Source organism: Oratosquilla oratoria, chromosome 20, assembly GCF_046742065.1.
Source record: "Oratosquilla oratoria isolate Oo_2021 chromosome 20, ASM4674206v1, whole genome shotgun sequence".
NCBI classification, from domain to species: Eukaryota; Metazoa; Arthropoda; class Malacostraca; order Stomatopoda; family Squillidae; genus Oratosquilla; species Oratosquilla oratoria.
Genome location: NC_134796.1, coordinates 25104225 through 25126795, shown reverse-complemented (window position 1 = coordinate 25126795; position 22571 = coordinate 25104225). Strand labels below are relative to the sequence as shown.

General features: G+C 37.0%; 1 protein-coding gene across 3 annotated transcripts in view; it reads right to left on the bottom strand.

The window, feature by feature from the left end:
- LOC143036412 (uncharacterized) overlaps nt 1-22571 on the bottom strand; it is a 362560-nt gene that overhangs the window by 84476 nt on the left and 255513 nt on the right. For all 3 annotated transcript variants that reach the window (XM_076203749.1, XM_076203748.1, XM_076203747.1), the window contains 2 exons: nt 14147-14324; nt 6481-6723 (listed from right to left, as the gene is read on the bottom strand). In XM_076203749.1, the coding sequence (XP_076059864.1) occupies nt 6481-6723; nt 14147-14324 (421 nt within the window). The remainder of the gene's footprint in view (nt 1-6480; nt 6724-14146; nt 14325-22571) is intronic.

Below are 22571 nucleotides of genomic sequence, written 5' to 3'. Positions count from 1 at the left end.
AGAGGATTCAGAAGGGTGGATATCAGGGGGTCTGGCATGCAGCAGTGTGTTGTCTTTCAGTGTGTTAACCACTTCACTACGGACTTAAATCTCGCGGGCAGCAGCCAATGCCAGCCGTACGTGTCGTAATAATACTCGCATCATAAAATATAGTCACCGCTTATATCGATCGTTCTCTCTTTCACCCGCGAATTTTGAAAACCACAGAGAATGGGATTCAGGGCACATTTGGAAGAATGTAAAAACACAGGGGCGACTACAATAAATATAATCAAGACGCCGATATGGCAGCGTCGCGAATCCACTTGCTCCTCATGACGCCTACGTGTGCGGCACTGTATGGAAGGGGTTAATGGAGCTGCAGCGTCTACGTCGTGGGACCACCCCCCAACCCCAAGAGTTGGGGGCCAAACAGCAGCAACCACCCCTGGCCACTGGCTCTACGCAGGTGGCACCGATCCCCAAGAGGAGCTACGCCTACCTTGGGGAGTACCACAATCTATTGTTCAGTTCTGGGTGTTGGCTGAAAAGTCTGATCCTCAGGTCACTAGGAATAATAGGTCCCTTCGAGGATCTGTGACAATGGAGAATATCTTCAGAGTTGGTCTGAAGATGGAGTTCTGCTTGTTCTATATGTGTATTTACCTAGTTGTATTATAGGGGAAGGGAGCTATGCTCGTGGTGATCTGTCTTTGTATCTTTCAGCATTAAGTTTTTTCTTAAAATCTTGAATAGTATTTGCATACACTGTTTCTTTATCTAAGTTATTCCAGGTATCCAGTACTCTGTGTGGGAAGGTATTCTTTTTCTGATATCTTCTATAGTTATCCTTTTTTGTGTGCGCGTGCGTGTGCACACAAGACATCAAAAGAGGTGATAACAAACCATCTCTAGTCTCCTGCCCATTTCCTTTGCATTTACCTCCTGCACCACCCCTTCCATGTACACACTGAGCAGCCATAAGTACATGACACAGCCCTACCTTTACCTCAAACCACTCACTCTCTTCATTCCTGATTCTAACACAGGCACTACTCTCATAAAAAATATTGACTGCCCTTAACTGCCTTCCCCCTATCCCATATATCTGCAATATCTCCCACAAGTGCCTTACTGACTACAATGTCATAAGCCTTCTCCAAATCTATAAAGGCCCTAAATAAATCCTTACCTTTTCTTAAAGCTTTCTCATATATCTGCTTTACCACAGAAATCTGATCCACACAACCCCTACCTTTCCTGAAGCCACATTGCTCATCAATTAATACCTTGGTTCCTCTCCTATTCCTCTCAATTAAAACCCTCCCAACTACATTCAACAAACTGATCACTCTAAAACTACTACAATCACATCTGTCTCCTTTTCCTTTCTGGCACTTACCCTACCTTAGACACACATTAAATAGCCTCACTAGCCAGTCCACTATTAATGTACCTCCCTTCTTCAGACACTCTGTATGACATCCATCTAACCCAGGTGCCTTACCTGGTCCCATCATTTTCATAACTACTTGTACCTCATCTTCTCTTATTTCTCCTCCATTTTCCTCTCCCATAACTGTCATTTTCTTGGTGCCTCCCACTGTTACCACCAATCTCTCCCTATCCCCATCCACATTCAATAGTTCTCTAAAATACTCAGTCCATCTTCTTCCCTTTACTGCCTCCTCCTCCATTAACATCTGTCCATGTGCTGCTTTTTCCTTTTCTTCTCTGCTTGACTCAACTCCCCTTCCTCTCTTAACCTCTTCAATTCAAGTCAAATTCTTGCGCCCAGCATTTGATACCTGAGGTATGATGATTGATGCATTACAATACTTGCATTTTAAAATATAAAGTCATTGCTGTATTACTCATTCACTTTCACTGAGAAATAATAAACACAGAATTCAGGGGTTACTCAGCTACAACTACAAAATAAATATAACCAAGATGCCAATGCTAGCATCCTTGTATACCCACTTATGCCTCATGATGCCTATGTAGGTGTCATTGTATGGAAGAGGTTAACTTCCTTCCAAAATATCTTTTTATTACTTCCAAAATATTATGTCATATCCCCAGTTACCTCCTCTCCTTTTTAACTTCCTTTATCTTATATTTTCCTTCTCTTTCTTTTTCTTTGTACCTCTCACATGTTTCTATTTTCCTACTTTCCTACCAATTCTTCAATATTTGCTTCTTGTCTTCTACTATTTTCTCCATTTCTTCATCCCACCACTCGCTACCCTTCCCCATATTCTCTCCCATTCTCCTTGTTCCATATACCATCTTTGCACACTTTGTGACTCCCTCCTTGAAATAACCCATTCCTCTTCCACTCCTACCTTTACTTTATCCTTCACCACCTCCTACACCTCTTTCAGCTTCTCCTTGTACTCCTGCTCCTTTTTCTTCTCATTTAAACAGTTCACTCAATGAACCTCTCTACCTTTTCACCTTTTTTTCTTTCTCCACCTATCAACTACTCTCAACTTACTTTCCACCAAAAAATTATGTGGGAAATATTTCAAAATATGCTTACTAAGATGATTTATACTTATATCCCATTTAAGGACAGGCTCACCCAAAATGGCTTGACAAAGAAACTGAAAAAAAGTATTGCTAAAAAGAGACATGCTTATAAGAAATACAAGTGCTTGGGCATAGTTAATGACTGTCAAAGTTATGTAATAATACAGAGGGATTTAAAAAAGACAAAAAAAAAAAGACAATACAAAATAAATATTGGTGATAAATCCAAAGAGAAGGAATGTGTGATATTTCAAACAATTATTTTAGCTCAGTATTCGTAAGCGAAACACCTCAAAATGAAATCCATACTGAAACCTGTGAAAAGTCTAGGGTGAACTTACTATGGTAAATATAACAAAAGAAAAAATTGAAAGAAAATCTCAAAGTTAATAAAACACCAGGGCCTGATGGTTGGCATCCAAGAATCTTAAAGGAATTAAAAAATGCGACTGTTGTTCCATTAGAAATTATTTTCAAGAAATCCATCATATCCAGAGATGTCCCAAGAGAATGGAAGCTAGCTACCATTACTCCCATATTCAAAAAAGGTGACAAAAAAGAAAACAAATAATTACAGACCTATAAGCTTCACTTCAATTGTAGGAAAATGATGGAAAATATCATTAGAGATGCTATCGAACACCATTTAGAAAGTAACTGTTTGATAAATGATAGCCAGCATGGATTCAGATGGAAACATTCTTGCATGACTAACTTACTCAAATTCTAACACAGTCATCTTGAATTATGACAAAAGCAAAAGCTTTTGATACTGTCCCCCATGAAAGACTACTTACTAGATTAGCTTCACACAGAATAAGTGGTAGCCTATTAAATTGGACTAGTAATTGGTTGAATAATCGAAAACATAGAGTTGTTCTAAATGGCAAAACTTCTAGATGGAAAAATGTTACAAATGGAGTTCCTCAGGGTTACGTTCTTGGACCACTTCTATCCTTAGTATATATAAATGATACAGACCATGGACTAAAATCTATTGTCTCCAAATTTGCTGATACAAAACTGTGCAGAATAGTTAATAATCACTTAAATCAATTAGATATTCAAGATTTAGATAAACTATAGCAATGGTCTGAAAAGTGGCTAATGAAATTTAACACAAGTAAATACAAGGTTATGCACATAGATGAAAATAACAGTAAGTACGATTACAAGTTATTTGGAAATTCGTTAACAAAAGTGGATAGTGAAAAAGATCTTGGTGTATTTATCAGTAACAATCTCAAATCATCTAAGCAGTGTATTGCAGCCTCTGAGAAAGCAAATAAGATTCTATGACTAATTGGATGATCTTTTGATTTCACAAGTCCATCTCTCATTAACAACCTATATAAATCATTAGTTTGTCCACATTTGGAATATACTGTTTCTGTATGGTCACCAAATCTCATTAAAGACATTGACAGATTGGAAAAAGTACAACAGCAAGCTACAAAACTGATTCCTAATAACAAAAATAAATCATACGAAAATTGACTAAAACATGAATCTGTTTTCCCTAAAAAAACGTAGACTCAGAGGTGACTTGATACAGGGCTTTAAGATTCTAAAGGGAATTGGCAACATCCAAATTGACAAAATTTTCACACTGAATAAGAATCTGAAAAGAAATAAGGCTCAAACTATCAGGAAATAGATTTAATTTGGAAATAGGTACAAAGAACTTCACCAACCACATGTATTTGATGAATGGAATAAACTTCCTGCAGAGGCAGTGCAATGTAATTCAGTTCAAAGCTTTAAAATTTGTTTGGATAAACACCTAAGCAAGATGCTGTAATGCCTGCCATTTATTTTATATTATTTGTTTGTTATTGTCTGTTTATTGTTGTTTGATTTTCATTTCTTATAATTTATCTGTCAATTTATTATTATTTACTATTTACCTGTTTGTTTATTATTTAACTATACCTATGCAATTATTTATTTTATTATTATGTTATTATATTTTTTACTTATCTATTTATCATTATGTTTTTTTTTCCGACCTAGTTATGGACCAAAAGGTCTCCTGTCAGCATGCTCCTCCTTTGTAAATTCTCATGCACAGTATCAGATGCCTGATGTATGATGATTTAATGATGCATCACATATCTACATTATAGAATATAAAGTCACTGCCAATTTACTTGTTCTCTTTCACTCTAAGTTATGATAAACACAGAAAATGCAATCAAGCTAGTTCACAGAATTCGGGGTCACTCAGCTACACTTTCTTAACCTCTTCAATACAAATAAAATTTTCATGCACTGTACTGGATGCCTGATGTACAATGATTTGATGATGCATCACAATACCTGCATTATAAAATACAAAGTCACTGCCAATTTGTTCTCTTTCACTCTAAGAAATGATAAACACAGAAATCACAATCAAGCCAGTTCACAGAATTCAGGGTCACTCAGCTACAACTAAAAACTAATTATAATCAGGACACTAATGTTGGCATCCTTGTATACCCACTCACACTTCATGTCACCTACATAGGCATCATCATATGAAAGAGGTTAAATGCTGTATTAGCTACAATCAACTCTCTAAACATATCTCCATCAACTTTCCATTATAATATTTATCTGGCACTTAAAACTTCTCTACCACTCTATCTATTGGTTCATCCCCTACTCTAGCATTGATATCAACCAATACCATTACACTGACATTCCTCCCAAAACTCTCTAAGTACTCGTTTAAATCTATCCAAAAAGCTTCCTATTCATCAACACTCTTCTTAATATCAGGCCCATATATGCTTACAAATATCCACATTTCCCATCCCAATTTCACCTTCATCCACATTAACCTTAAAGAAATTTCCTTCCACTCCACCACATGCTTTCCTATACCCTCACTTGCTAGTAAAGCCACCCCTTCCCTCCCTCATCCTCTCCTTACTACCTGGACCATATGCTCTTATAAAGACCCACATCTCCCTTCCCAGTTTTATTCACACTAACTTTGAAGAAATTTCCTTCCATTCTACCACATACTTTCCTATCTCTCTACCACACACTTTCCTATCTCCTCACTTACTAGTAAAGCCACCCCTTCCTTCCATCATCCTCTCCTCACTGCCAGGACCATATGCTCTTACAAAGACCCACATCTCCTTTCCCAGTTTCACCTTCATCCATATTAACTTTGAAGAAATTTCCTTCCACTCTACCACACACTTTTCTTTCTCTTCACTTACTTGTAGAGACACCCCTTCCCTCCCTCGTCCTCTCCTCACTCCTGATACATTCCCCACCACACTCTCAAACTCAAAATTACCCCTTCTTTTAATCTTGGTTTCACTTCAAGCCAACACATCTATCTTCCTTCTCATAAACATGCTACTTCTCTCTTCCCTTTTACTCTCATCTGTACCACACCCGTGCACATTCAAAAGACCCAAATTTTTGGGTTCTGGTTGGAAATCTCTCAGATCCTTTTATGTCTTGATTTCTCATAGGAAAGTTACAAAGTGCAGGATACCTAGTCCCATCACCATGTCCTACTTTAGTTGCCTTTTATGACCCACATGGGAAAGTTAGTGGTAGAATTCTTTCTTCCCCCCACCACAGGGCACAAAGGCATAAAATATGCTAACCTACCCTTTCATTTTTTTTTTTCAATTTTTTTTCTCAAAAGTTTGAATTCACCACTTCCCAACTGAATATTAACGTTGTCAGATAGCTTGGTATTGTCTTTCTACTTATATACCAAGGGCTCATCTGTACCACACCCATGCACATTCAAAAGATCCAAATTTTTATGTTCTGGTTGGAAATCTCTACTGACCTTATCCTTTTTCTTTCTTGATACCATTTCATAATTTTTTTTAATCTAAAACTATTTATATGTAGATAAGCAAGCATGCACCCTTCAATAAACCTAAACAATTTTCTTATTTTGACTTCATTCCTATGTAACATTCTTTGTGATGAAGTAGGGCTACTTACAGAAAACACTTCAGCAGTCATATTTTCCAGGTTCACCATATCTGGATCTGCCAGAAGTTGATATGATGTTGATCCTGGTGTAGATGGTAGGTCAGTCACATCTGTAGTGGCCTGTCCCTTACAAAGACGAGTCAGCCAGGTTTCACAGCGACCAAGCTCAACCAATGCTGCACCAATACCACTTTCACCCGTTTGGATCAGATGGATGTCCAATAATGTACTCAGGGATGAGTGAACAAAATCCTGCAAGTCATAATGATGGTAATAAAAGTATGTAAAGAAACTCAGCATTCTATATATAATAATAATGGTTGCCTCGAGTTTCACTCACTAGATCTTTGCAGCACATTGTGGCTGGCAATGGTCCTTAGGTCGTCTTGTTGATCTTTCTGGGAATAAACTTTGGACTGTTGTCTGTGTTGAATTAATGTGAAACTGTTTCTTTGTCACCAGCTCATAGTAATAGGAGGAGAACAGGTGCTAGCTGTCAGCTCTCCTTATGAAGGAAGTGTTCCAGTCAAACCACACACCCACTACATACATATTAAATCCCATTCAATATCTCTCTAATTTCAGCTCTTTATGGAGAAAACCATACTTTTCCAATCACAGCACTCTGGTTGAATGCAATGCAGTATGACACAGCAGGGCCCAACAGCCAGAGTTGGTTTACCCTTACCACTTCATTACAAGGTGATTTCCACCCCTTTTCTTCACTATCTCAAAGGGTATATAAAAAGAAAATCCTTTAAGGCCATGTCATACTTTCATCCACTCCTACACTATTCACCTTCTTTTAAAGTGATCTCCCCTACATCAAATCCAAAATATAACATCAAAGTGCTCACCTAAGCTAATGTCTATTTCCCACTTATAAGGGAGGTAGCCAAAAAACAAAGGCATAAAAGCCACTCCCACTCATTCCATCCCGACATACTCCACTCTCATTCACCCTCCTCCCTCCCTTTTATCCTGGCTCCTCCTGGATGACAGGTTATCCCTGCATCTCACCCACTACCCTGGGTCAGAAGCAGTGTAGCAAGACACAGCAAGGTCACTTCATTTAATTGGCAACCCCCCCCCCCCCCAATCTCCATCCCCATCCTTTCGGGCTGCATCAAAATATTCACACATACTCCCTCACCTCATCAACAACTACTCCCTTCCAGACATCACAGCATTATCCATACACAATCATTCTCCATTCACCTCTCTCTTCTGTCTTCTCCCATCCTTCCTCAACAGACATTCCCCTCTTTCCCAATGCCCCACCCCAACCATCCATCTCATCCTTGGTTGCCCCCTCATGTTCACTTCATCCACCTCTGCCTTCCACACCTCTTTCACTAATATTTCTTCACTAATTCTTTCCATGTGTCCAAACCATCCCAATACTCTTTTCATCAACTCTATCTCCCAACTCCCTTTCCAACCCCCAGTCTCCTCCTCGTTTCTCACTCTACCCAGCCTAGTAACCCCTATCATACTTCTCAGGCACCTCATCTCAAACACATTCAAACTCCTCCTCCCTTCCTCTCCTATCTTCCACGTTTCTACCCTATACAGTGCTATCAACACAATCACTCCAACGAAGCAAATGAAAAAACCGAGAGAAGAACTGAGACTGAAAAGAACGAGTTTTTTGAAGAGTACTAGACCTGAGGCTGAGAAAATGGTATATATATAAAAAAGAAACACAATAAACAAAAAAGGAGGAGAAAGGAAAAAATTAAAAATAATGTATACCAACATAGATGCCATGATTTCAGGACTAAAAGAATTAAACGACTATCTGGCAGAAGAGAAACTGGATATAATGGGAATAGTGGAGACGAAATTAAAAGGTCCACTACCACTCAATACTGTGGGACAAGGTTTATACAACCTTTGCATGAATAGGAAAGAAAAACAAGGTGGAGGAGTCATGTTTTTGACTATGAAAGGCTTATATGTGACAATGATAATAGAAGGAAAAAATAATGTGGAATTATGATAAAAGTTTAAAATAGTGCTATGGAAAGTAGAAAATTTGTAGTAATTATGTGCCCCCAAAAACATATTTTTGGACAAAGAATGATTATTCCAAAATGTTGGAAGACACAACACATGCATTAAATGAATTACTGAAAAGAGGAAACATAGTAATTATGGGTGACTTTAACTCTAAAGAAATATGTTGGGAAGAGATGACAGTCAAAGGTGCAGAAGACCTTTGAGGAAACATACTACTGGATATGACCATTGAATACAAAACAACTTAATCAGCAAAGGAAAATACCAGATATAGAAACAATGAAGAATCACTGAGACTAGACTTAATATTTATGTCAGAGCCTGAAATTGTAGAGAAAATGGAATACAAGACACCAATTGGGAAGAGTGACCACATACTAATAGAGTTTGAACTAAAATAAGAAATTGATTTGGGAAGAAATGAGAATCACAGAAAAGATAAATGTACAATAAAATGGATTTTGAGAAACTCAAAAAATTCATTAAAAGGGTAAATTAGGAAGACTTCTTAAATGAAGAAACAAAGATTGAAGAGAAATGGAATATATTAAAAGAAATTTATAAAGGAGGAATATATAAATAAGTACCAAAGTAGAAGCAGGAAAGGGTGTAGATTAAGAGCTGGTACAACAAAAAATGTAGTAAGGCTAAAGATAGAAGGGACAAAGCTTGGAAAACATGGAAAAGGAAAAAAAAAAAAAAAAAGGGTAAGTGGTGAATATATATCAAACTAAGGAATGAATATGTAAAAATATGCAGGGAAGAAAAGATGATAAAGACATAACATACAAATGTAAGGACCAACCTAAACTATTCTACAGGTATGTAAATGGTAAATAAACAAATAAACAAGAAATAGTGAAACTGCATCAAGTGAATGCTGAATACATAGAAGATGTAGAAATGGCTAAAATTATAAAAAAAAAATTAAATCTGTATTAACAATTGAAAATACACAAAACTGGAATAAAGGACAGACAGAAAGATCCCCCCATTGAAAGAAATAACTGTGACACAGAAAGAAATAAGGGATCAAATAAACCTTGATGTTAGAAAATCACATGGTTCAGATGGCATTGCAAATTGGATACTAAAGGAATGTATAGATTAACTAACAGACAAAATATACAATATAATTGAATACTCACTCAAAGAAGGGAAGGTACCACAAGATTGTAAAAAATACAAATATTTACCAATATATAAAGGTAGAGATAAGGAAGACCCAACAAACTATAGACCAGTCTCCCTTACAAAACAATAGCTAAAATATGTGAAAAATGTTCAAAAGTACATTTACCTAGTAGTATTTTGTGGGAAGGGGAGCTATGCTTGTGGTGTCCCGCCTTTGTATCTCACAGTGTCTAGTTTGCTCTTAAACTCATGAATGGTTTTTGTGCACACTATTTTTTTTTGTCCAGTTTGTTCCAAGTGTCCACCACTGTATGTGGAAAACTGTTTTTCTTCAAATCTCTTCTGTAGCTATGTTTATTTATTTTATTTTCATGTCCTCTTGTGCTTCTGCTGTCCCAGTTTAACAAGTCCTCTCTATCGAGTATTTCTGTGCCTTTCATGATTCTGTAGATGGTCAGTAGGTAACTCCAGTTTAGCCAATCTCTCCTCGTATGACAAGTTTGCAAGTGCAGGGGCCATTTTTGTTGCTGTTCTCTGGATTCTTTCTATTTTCTTTATATTCCTTTTGATACTGGGTGACCACAATGTCGCCGCATATTCTAGTCTAGGCCTTATCAGTGTGACTGATATTTTTTTTAATAATTTCTTTGTCCAAATATGTAAATGCCACTTTTATTGATCTTAGCAAGTTGTAGAATTCTCCGACAATTTTGTTTATCTGTTTGTCATAGGACAAATTGTTTGAGATAATTACATCCAATTTTTTTTCGGATCTCTCCTTCTTTACCTCCTTGGTTCCAATTTTATATTGTCCTGATTTTCTATTTTTGCTTTTTCAAAACTCCATTGTGCTACGCTTGTTAACCACTTCCATACGGTGACGCCTACGTAGGCGGCATGAGGAGCAAGAGTGGGTACTCGATGATGCCGACGTCGGCATCTTGATTATATTTATTGTAGTCGTACCTACGTAATTTCCATTCTCTCTAAACTGGCTCCATCAATTTTCTATGGTTATCAAAATACACGGGTGAAAGAGAACGAACTATTGAGCACTGACTTTATTTTTTATAATGCGATTATTATGACACAACATCGCACTTCGGGCAGCTAATGCTGCCAGACGTGCGATGTGCCCCGGAGTGAAGAGGTTAATATTGAAGTCCACTTCCCATTTCTGACTCCAGTTCCATACCTTATTCAGGTCTTCCAGCAGTGATATGCTATCCTTATCAGTTTTTACTTTCCTTTACAGTTTGGCATTGTCTGCAAAGAAGCTCATGTAACATTTCACATCATCATCCATGTCATTCACATAAATAGCAAGCATTATTGGGGCCAATACAGATCCTTGCAGTACTCCACTGATCACCTCTTTTCAACCTGAATATTTTTCTCTGAGCACTACTCCTATCTTTCTACCAATCAGGAAGTCCTCCATCCATTTTAGTAGGTTCCCTTATATCCCTCCTGTATGTTCCAGGTTTTTTGAATATTTTTTTTTTGTGTGGTACTTTGTCAAAAGCTTTTTGTAAGTCCAGGAAGGCACAGTCCGCCCATCCATTCCTTTCTTGCACTATGTCTATCAATCTTGAGTAGAAACATATTAAGTTTGTGGTATATGATCTTCCTTGTCTGAACCCGAATTGTCTTGGGTTTATTATATTATTGTCTTCCAGGTGTTTTACCCATCTATTCTTGATGATTTTCTCATAAATTTTGGCTATAGTGCTTGTTAGTGAGACTGGCCTGTAGTTAGTTGGTTCTTCCTTGTTTCCTCCTTTACATATTGGTACAATGTTAGCATTTTTCCAGTCTTTCGGTATTTTTCCCTCTTTAAGTGAGCAACTTATTATGTTATGTATTTTGTCCATTAGTTCTTCTTTGCATTCTTTTAGAATCCAATTTGTATTTCCATCCGGGCCATGTGATTTCCTGGTTGGATAGATGTTCCATTATTTCTTTTTGTGTTATTATTATCTCGCTCATGGGGGGAGATTGCCTTTCATTTCCTTCGTCCCAATATTGTGCTTTCTCTCTAGTGAAAACAGATTTGAAATGATATTCATGACTTCACGAAGGAGTGATTGTGCCGACAGCACTATATGGGACAGAAACATGGAACATAAAAGAAGAAGAGAGAAGGAGTTTAAATGTGTTTGAGATGAAATGTCTGAGAAGTATGATAGGGGTTACTAGGCTAGATAGAGTGAGAAATGAGGTGAGGAGGAGAACAGGGGTGGAAAGGGAGTTGGGAGATAAGGTTGATGAAAGAGTATTAGGATGGCTAGGACACATGGAGAGAATGAGTGAAGAAAGACTAGTAAAAGAGGCAGAGGAGGAAGGGAGTGAACATGAAGGGGCAACCTAGGATGAGATGGATGGATGGGGTAAAAGGGGCATTATGAAAGAGAGGAATGTCTGTTGAGGAAGGACGGAAGAGGACAGAAGATGGGGTGAATGGAGAAGGGTTGTGTATGGATGATGCTGTGATGCATGAGGGAATGGAGGATGGGGGTGAGGGAGTATGTATGAGAAATAAATTGACGCAGCCTGAAGGGATTTCTCCCTGTCTTCTCCTTTTCAGCATGAGGGGACAGAGAGGGGGGGGGGGTCACTGAATAAATGAAGTGGTCTTGCTATTGATGTGCCGTGTCTTGCAACACTGCTTCTGACCCAGGGCAGTGTACTGGATGCAGGGATTACCCGTCATCCAAGAGGTGCCAAGATGAGAGGGAGGGAAGAGGGTGGTGGGGAGTGGAGTAGGGGATGGAAAGGGTGGGAGTGGTTTCTATGCCTTTTTCTTTTTGACTACCTCCTGTATAAGGGGGAAAAAGCCTTTGGTATATGTATGTACTTTTGCCATTATTGCCAATTTCCAGTACTTTGGAGGTTTTGGCATTGAACTTAATTTCCTATTCTTGAGTCGGTCCATGCAAAAAGTGTCTAGATCTTTCTGCAATAGTCTACCATTCCCCTTTTCCTTTTTCTCATGATATTTGTGTCATCTGCAAACATGTTGGCATAGCTTTTTCCTTCCATCATGTCAGTGATATAGACAAGAAACATTATTGGTGCAAGCACTGAAGCTTGTGGAACTCCATACATTACTACTCTCCATCTTGATATCTTATCCTTTACTCTTCATGTATCTTCCCTTCAATTTTTTTTTCACCCATTCTAATCATTTACCTCTTTGTCCTCCAACATGCTCCAATTTCCAAACAAGTTGACTATGAGGTATTTTCTCAAATGCCTTCTCTAGGTCAAGGTAAACAAAGTCACTCTCAAGTAAAACATTAAAAAGTTTGACACAGCCTTTCTACACCTAAAGCCAAATTGACTGTCTGTCAGAATGTTCATCTTTTCAAGATATTTGGTCCATTGATCTTTCACATAATTTTACTATTGTGCTGGTCAGTGATAGTTGACTATAATTCAGTGGCGTCTCCTTATTTCACCTTTGTGAATTGGTACCACATCTGCCCTTTTCCAATCAAGTGGCATAATGCCCTCATTCAAGGGCAGCGCCACCCTAATATCCTCATGCACAGGAACATTTGCTACATAGTGGATGGAGTAATCTTGAGGGGAAGACAAAACATATGGTGGCTGGATGGGGTGACAGGGACATTGGATGGTAAAGGAATGTCTGTTCAGCAGGGAGAGGGTGAGAGATGGGTGTGAGTGGAAGGTGGTTGTATATGGATGAGGAAATGATGTGGCCCAGAGGGGTTTTGTGTTGTCGGCTCCATACATATTTCTTGAGTGGATGTGGGTTGGGAAGGTGGTTGTCACAATGTAATGAAGCAGTGGGGGTAATTTGTCAGCCTTTGATGTGAAGGTGCTGTGTCCTGCTGTATGGGCTCTGACCCAAGCAGTGTGGCAGGGAACAGGGATGACCTTATATTCATCCATTAAGTACTAAAATGGAAGGGTCACTGAATGGGTTTTGGATGGATGTGGAGTGGGTATATATTTGGACTTGAGAAATTAACAGGGCTGACAAGCAGAACATACCTTCAGGCAACATCTCCATTAACAACCACTCTCCATTCATTTCCACTGTTTCCACTCTTACTTATTCAACAGATATTCCTCTTACATCCAATGCCTTTCATCTCCGCCATCCATCTCATCCTTGGTCTTCCTCTTAAGTTCACTTCATCCACTTCTGCTTTCAACACCCTTTTTGCTAGTCTTTTCTCACTCATTCTTTCCATGTAGCTAAATCACCTCAGCACTCTTCAATCTATGTGTAGCACATAAAATAAAATTTCACTACCTTTGGAAGATTTAAAATAAGTGACTTTCTCCCAATATATTCACCAATTGTGGAAGAATCAGATCAAGAATCAGATTTCTAGGCTACTGTAAGCTACTACAGCACCATCAACATCTACAAGTTTTTACACTTTACATGTTAAAATGAAAGTTGCCTGTCTCCCAGACTACAACCAACCAGTAATCCACTAAGTGCAGTATTATACAAGGTGTACCTCAGGTACAAAATATTTACCCAGTGAGTGTTATGATTCCAAGTCAGACCAGCTGCAATGAGAATTGGTGGCCAGGCAAAAACTAGTGGAGTAACACTTCCGCCCCCAGACCAATGTGCCACAATTACACATCTTGCACCACCTTCCACAGCTGATACAACACCAGAATAGACATTGCTTACACCTGCTTCAGGCCACCTGAAAACAAAGATGAAGCACTTATCTACTGTAACTCTCCACATTCACTAACACTGTACCACAAAATAAACTATTTTACAGTTGCAATGATGCATTACTGGTTCATCTCCTTTTAGCAAGAAGCAGGACTTGTCACATTCCCTGTAACATGAATTTGACAGGTGCTTTCTGTTAGGTTTCTTCATATTTTGTCAATAATCACAAAATATTTCAAATGTCATCTGAGAATTGGGCATGATATGACAAATTCACTTACAAAAATGATAAAATGATAATGTTGACCCATGGTATTCTGATGACAACTGATTTGGAAAAAAAATCCACAACATGCAAAATGGATGAAAAAATTATACAAAACTAAAATAAAGGTAGAAACATCTCTGCCAGTTACAGGTAATCGTCGACTTACGACCGAGTTTGGTTCCAACAGACGGGTCGTAAGCCGATCTGGATGCAAGTCAGACTTTATATATATACAGTATATATTACCCTTTAAAGATATATATATATATATATATATATATATATATATATATATATATACTGTGTAATATATATATATATATATATATATATCACCCTTTAAATATCATTTTTGTTACTGTATATATATATTGTATATTATATTTAGCACACTGAAATAATCTTAGCATCTTTGAACTATGTTGTATAGCATTTTTTAACCTTTTCTATAATCTTATCTGATTTCTTTGGGAAATGTAGCCTAGGCCTAAGCATACTGAATAAAATCCTGTCATCTTTGATGTATGATATTTAATATTGTATTTTTTAACCTTTTTATTATTTTACCATCAGACTTTCTTTATGAAACGTATGCATACTGAATAAAATCTTATTATCTTTGAGCTACGTTGTTTAATATTCATTAACTTTTTTTTTTACAATTTTCGTTAGGAAATGTAGCCTAGGCCTATGGGTACTGAATAAAGTCCTGTCATCTTTGACCTGCAAATACTTTTTGTTGGTTACATTAAAATCATTGCAAGGCAAAATTAGGTAAAATTTTGTTTCAAAACACATTTTGTTTACGTACAGTACCGAAAATATTGTTATCGACAACAGACTAGGCATAATCAAAGTTTACTGTTACATTTTATTAATCGCAAAACATAAAAATACAAAATGCTGTACCGAACATATTATCGACAACAGACTAGGCATAAAAAAAAGTTTTACTGTTACATTTTATCAATTGCAAAACATATAAAAATACAAAATGCAAGGCAAAATTAGGAAAAATGTTATTTCAAAACACATTCTTTTTGTTTACGTACTGTACCGAACATATTGTTATTGACAACAAACTAGCCTAGGCATAAAAAAAGTTTTACTGTTACATTTTATCAATAGCAAAACATAAAAATACAAAATGCAATGCAAAATTAGGAAACATTTTACTTCAAACAAACAAAATGAAAGAATATTTAGCTGGCTGAGATGTTGATGCTGCCAGCAGCCTGCCAAAACTATCGTACTTGTGTCTCGCGCCGTGCGGAGTAATTGTACTGCACTGCCAGGCATATTGCAATTCTATTACTATTAAATGTTAAATGTTATTGCACTATCTCGTGGTTGTAAAGTTGATCAGTTGTAAGTCACATAGGTCATAAGTCGATGACTACCTGTATATAGTTAATGAATGGATCTAACTTCCTGATGAGGTATTACATATAATAAAGTTCAAAATTTATAAAGCTAGATAAAAAATTAATGATTAACCATAATGCTCCACCTCTATTATATTTTATTTGCAACTGAGGTACTGACTACATAATAACATCCAGTCAGTATTTAAAGAGCTGTTTTAGGGTGCCTCTCCAAATTAGAGCAACATATCATTCATCTATGTTACCCAAACTGGAGTATTAACTGTATGCTATTGTGCAGTATTAATTGCACAGTAGCATTCGGCCAATGATTTAAAGACTGTTTTGGGGCTCCCTTATGGACAAGAAACACACATCATTTTGTCTATGTTAGAGTTAAATCTCTACTCCTAGAGGTTTGATGCTACATTTGTACTGTGACTATTCCTCTGTTATCCTATTACCTCTTAAATCTGTCCTGCACCACTTCTATATTTCTCCTTTTTGCCTCTGTCCCCTGAGGTAAGGGGAGGAAAGAATTCTGCAACCATGTTTCCCATGCGGGTCATAAAAGTGGCATAGTGGGATGGAATGATAGGACTAGGTATCCTCCTTTATGTAAAATTTATCCTATGAGAAGCCAAGGTATAAGAGGATCTGAGGTGAGATTCTCAACCAGAACCCTATAATTTGGGTAATAAAATGTGTGGTTGTGGTATGAGAGTAAAAAGGATGAGGTATGCAGTAAATTTGTGAGAGGGAAGATAGATGTGTTAGCATTAAGTGAAACCGAGTTGAAAGAGAAGGGTGATTTTGAGTTTAGGGTGTGGTGGGGAGGGTGCTGGGAGTATCTTCAAGGTTAATATGGATGTAGGTGAAACTGGGATGGGTGTTGTGGGTATTTTTTTTTTTTTTGTGGGAGATAATTTAAGAGTGGAGGATAGGATGAAAAAGAGGAAAATGGGCAGAAGGTAGAGAGGTGGTTAGAGTAAACAACTTAAATGAAAAGGAAAAGAAGCAGGAGTACAGGGAGAAGCTGAAAGAAATGTGGGAGATGATGAAGGACAGAGTAGAGAGTGGAAGAGAAATGGGTGCATTTCAAGGAAGAAGTGACAAAGTGAGCAAAGATGGTATGTGGAACAAGGAGAATGGGAGGAAATAGAAGGTAAGATAGCGAGTGGTGGGATGATGAAATGAAGATGGTAGTAGAAGAAAAGAAGTGAACATTTAGGGATTGGTTGAAAGTAAGACTTGGGAAGTGTATGAGAGGTACAAAGAAAAAGGATGAGAACCAAAACACAAGATAAAGGAGGTAAAGAGGACAGCAGATGTAAAATGTGGTAGGAGTATGAAAGAAAAAAATTGAAAAAAAAAAAAAAAAAAAAAATGATAATAATAATAATAATAATAAAATAAATAAATAAAAATATATTTTGGGAGTTAGGAGAGGAAGGGGAAGTGAGTCAGGTGGAGAGGAATGTGTAAAAGGTGTAAATGGAGAGATGTTAATGGAATTGAAAGTGGTAAGGGGAAGATGAGTAGAGTATTTTAAAGAACTGTTGGATACAGAGGACAATAAGGAGGAATTGACTATGGCAGTGGAAGCCACTAAGAAAATGACTGTGAGAGGAGAGGAAAATGGAAGAAATATAAGAAAAGATGAGGTACAAAGGGCTTTGAAAATTATGTGAGCTGGTAAGGCACCTGGGTTGGATGGGTGTCATGTAGAGTGTTTAAAGAAAGGAAGTACTGTAATAATGGGAATGCTAGTGAGATTGTCTAATATGTATTTAAGAGGGGGAGTGCCGGAGGACTGAGGAATGCCTGTATAGTTGCACTTCATGAGGACAAGGGGGCAAACATGATTGTAATTTCTGAGGAATCAGTTTTTTGGGTGTAAATGGGAAGGCTTATGGGAGGGTTTTAACTGAGAGGATTAGGAGAGGAACAGAGGGAGTTATTGGTGGGGAACAATGTGGGTTTAGGAAAGGTAGAGGATGTGTGGATAAGATTTTTGGGTTGGCAAATTTGTGAAAGGGCTTTGACAAAAGGTAAGGATATTTTCTGGGCCTTTATAGATTTAAAGAGGGCTTATGACAAAGTAGACAGGAAGGTACTGTGGGATGTATTACAGATATATGGGAATGGGGGAAAGTTGTTGTGGCCTGTTAAGATTTTTTACGAGAGTAGTAAAGACTGTGATAGGATTGGAAATGGAGAGACCAAGTGTTCTGAGGTAAAAATGGGGCTGCATCAGGGCAGTGTCATGTCACCATGGCTCTTCAATGTGTACATGGATGGGGTGATGTAGGAGATATGAGGGTAATAGGCTGGGGGTAGATGGTTAAAGACAGTGGAGAGAAGTGGGAGGTGAGTCAGTTGTTGTTTGCAGATGAATCTTCACTTGTGGCAGGATTAGAGAGGGATACAGGCAGTTAGTGATGGAGTCTGGGAAAGTATGCAATACAAGAAAGTTGAGGGTAAATGTAAGGTGACAAGATGTGCAAGGAGAGAGAATGGCAGTGAAATGGAAGTAAGTCTTAACCCCTTCTATACGGTGACACCTACGGAGGCATCATGAGGAGCAAGTGGGTATGTGAGGCTGCCATATCGGCGTCTTGATTATATTTATTGTAGTTGTACCTGCGTGACCCCCATACTTTGTAAACTGGCTTCATCATATTTTCTATGGTTATCAAAATTCACGGGTGAAAGAGAGAACGATCGATACAGTGGTGACTTTATTCTTTATAATACGAGTATTATGATGCAACATCGTACGTCTGGCAGTTTATGCTGTCTGCTAGATTTTGGCCCGCATGAAGTGGTTAAAGAAGAGAGACTGGAGGAAGTCGACAGTTTTAAGTATTTGGGGTTGCATGATGTAGGAAATGGAGAAGTGAAAGTGGAGGTGATCTGTAGGTTGAGAGAAGCAAGTTAATGTCTTGGGGGATTGAAAAATGTCATGAGAAATTGAGATGTGGGAATGAATCCAAAGAGATGATTATATGAAAGGGTGATCATGCCTATGACACTATATGGGACAGAGACTTAGAATTTAAGAGAGGCAGAAAGAAATTTAAATGTATCTACCTAGTTGTATTCTACGGGAAGGAGAGCTATGCTCGTGGTGACCCGTTTTTGTATCTCGCAAGATCAAGTTTGTTCTTAAATTCTTGTATTGTGTTTGCACACACTATTTCTTCATCCAATTTGTTCCATATATATATATCACTCTGTGTGGGAGGCTGTTCTTTTTCAGGTCTCTTCTGTAGTTATCCTTTGAGTTTCATTGCATGTCCTCTTGTTTTTCCTCTGTCCCACATTAATACGTCCTCTCTATCAAGGCATTCTTTTCCTTTCATAATTATGTAGATGGATAGTAGATCCCCTCATTCTCTTCTTTGTTCCAGGGTTGGCAATTCCAGTTCGGCCAGTCTTTGTTCATATGTCAGGTTTGAAAGTGTTGGGGCCATCTTTGTCGTTGCTCTTTGCATTCTAATTTTCTTATATTCTTTTTTTGTACTGGGTGACCATATCAGTGCTGCCTATTCCAGGTTTGGCCTTATGTTTGTAATATTTTCTTAATCATTTCCTTATCCAGATATTTAAAGGCCACTTTTAATGATTTCAACAAATTGTATGTATCTCCAACTATTTTATTTATATGTATTAACCTAGTTGTACCTAGTTGTATTTACCTAGTTGAATTTTACGGGAAGGGGAGCTATGCTCGTGGTGTCCCGTCTTCATATCTAATTTTATCTAAACTATTTTTAAAATTATGTATTGTTTTTGCACACATCACTTTCTCATCTAACTTGTTCCAACTGTCTATTACTCTGTGAGGAAAGCTGTTCTTTTTCACATATCTTCTATAGCTGTCTTTCTTGATTTTCTTTCCGTGTCCTCTTGTATTTCTATCATCCCATTTTATCAGATTCTCTCTATCAATAATTTCTATGCCTTTCATGATTCTGTAAATAGCTATCAAATCTCCTCTCTCTCTTCTTTGCTCTAGTGTCTCTAGTGTATCTGGTGACATGTCTTTGGTGATGATTACTCCTAGGTCCCTTTCAGAATTTACTTTCTTTACTTCTTTTTCATCAATTTTATATTGTCCTGATATTCTATTCTTACTTTTCCCAAATTCAATTATACTGCACTTCTTGATGTTGAATTCTACCTCCCATCTCTTGCTCCACTCTAAGACTTTGTTCAGATCACTCTTTAATGAGTCACAGTCTATTTCGGAGTTTATTCTCTTTAGTAACTCTGCGTCATCCGCAAAGCAGTTTATGTAACTTTCAATACCTTCATCCATGTCATTCACATATATAGCAAACATTATCAGAGCTAGTACTGACCCCTGTGGGACGCCACTACTCATTTCTTCCCATTTTAAATATTTGTCTCTGAGCATTACTCTCATTCTTCTTCCATGTAGGAAGTCCTCCATCTAATTCAATAGTTTTCCATGTATGCCTATTGTTTCCAGTTTATATAGCAATTTTCTGTGTGGTACCTTATCAAATGCCTTTTGTAGGTAGGTCCAGAAAGGCACAGTCTGCCCAGCCATGCCTTTCTTGCAATATATCTATCAATCTTGAATAGAAACAAATCAAATTAGTGGTACATGATCTTCCCTGTCTGAATCCAAATTGCCTTGGGTTCAATATATTATTCTCCTCCAGATATTTTGTCCATCTATCTTTGATGATCCTCTCACAAATTTTAACTATTGTACTCGTTAGGGACACCGGTCTATAATTTGTTGGGTCTTCCTTATTTCCCCCCTTATATATTGGCACTATATTGGCATTTTTCCAGTCTCCTGGTAGTTTTCCTTTGAGTGAACATTCAATTATTTTGTATATTTTTCCTGTTAGTTCATCTATACATTCCATTAGTATCCAGTTTGCAACTCTGTCCAGGCCATGTGACTTGTTAATGTTTGATTCCTTATTTCATTCTGAGTAATATTTAGTTTCTTCATTGGAGGAAATCTTACTTCAATTCTTTGATCACAGTTTTGAAGATTTTCCTCTTTGGTGAATACAGATTTGAAATATTTGTTCAAAATATCTGCAATTTCTATATCTTCTGTGCATTTTCTGTTACCTTGACATAATTTAAGTATTTCAAGTATTTTCTGTTTATTTTTTAAGTTTGCTGTTTACATATCTATGAAATAATTTGGGTTGATCTTTACATTCGTCAATTATGTCCTTTTCATAATTGAAACACAATGGCAAAAGCCGACAAGACTGTGAGAATCAACACCGTGTGAGATCGAAACCTTTATTGGTACGACGTTTCGCTTGTTACAGCTTTTTCAAGTGTACTTGAAAAAGTTGTAACAAGCGAAATGTCATACCAATAAAGGCTTCGATCTCACACGGTGTTGATTCTCTTTTCATAATTTCTTTTTTCTTCTCTATGTATTTTTACATATTCATTTCTTAGCTTGTGTATATTTCCCATTTTCAGATTTTTTTTTCTTTTTCCATCTTTTCCAGGCTTTATCTCTTTTGTCTTTTGCCTCACTGCACTTTTTATTATATCATGATTTTATATTTACCCTTTCCTGTTTTTGTCTAGGTACATACTTATCCACTCCTTCATTATAGATTTCCTTCCAAATTGTCCAATTCTTTTCCACCTTTGTTTCTTCATTATAATTTTTTTTTCCCAATTTGCTCCTTGAAATAATTTTCTAAGTTTCCCAAACTCCGTTTTGTTATACATTAGTCTTCCTTTTCTGTGTTTTTCATTAAAATCTATATGTTTCTTAATTTAATTCTAGTTCTAGTAGTATGTAATAACTTTTTCCAATTGGTGTCTTGTATTCGACTTTATCCACAATTTCAGGGTCTGATGTGAATATCAAATCCAATCTTGAGAGTTCATCATTCTTTCTATATCTGGTATTTTCCTTGACCCATTGCATCAATGTGTAATCAATGGTCATTTCCAGTAATATGTTTCCCAGTGATCTTCACCTTTCACAGTCATTTCTTCCCAACATATTTCTTTTAAGTTAAAATCACCCATAATTACCAGATTTCCTTCTTTAGTATTTCATTTAGTGTTTTTACAAAGGCGGAGCATGCCGACAGGAGACCTTTTGATCCATATCTAGGTCGGATGCGAAAAAAAAAATCATATTGATAATTAAAACAATAAATAAAAACTATAATAATGTAAATAACAAATAAAATACATAAATAAATGCATAGGTATAGTTGAATAATAAACAAACAGGTAAATAGTAAATAATGATAAATTGACATATAACTAATAATAAATGAAAATCAGACAGACAAATGTTAACAAAACAAAAACAAAATAAATGAAAATCAGACAGACAAATAATAACAAAACAAAAACAAATAATATAAGATCAATTATAATAATTACAGCATCTTACTTAGGTATTTATCTAACTGATTCTTAAAGCTTCGAACTGAACTACATTGCACTACCTGTGCAGGAAGTTTATTCCATTCATTTACTACACGGTTGGCAAAGTTGTTTCTACCTACTTCCAAATTGAATCTATTTTCCGGATAGTTTGAGACCATTGTTTCTTGTCTGATTCTCATTCAATGTGAAAATTTGGTCACTTTTGATGTTGTCA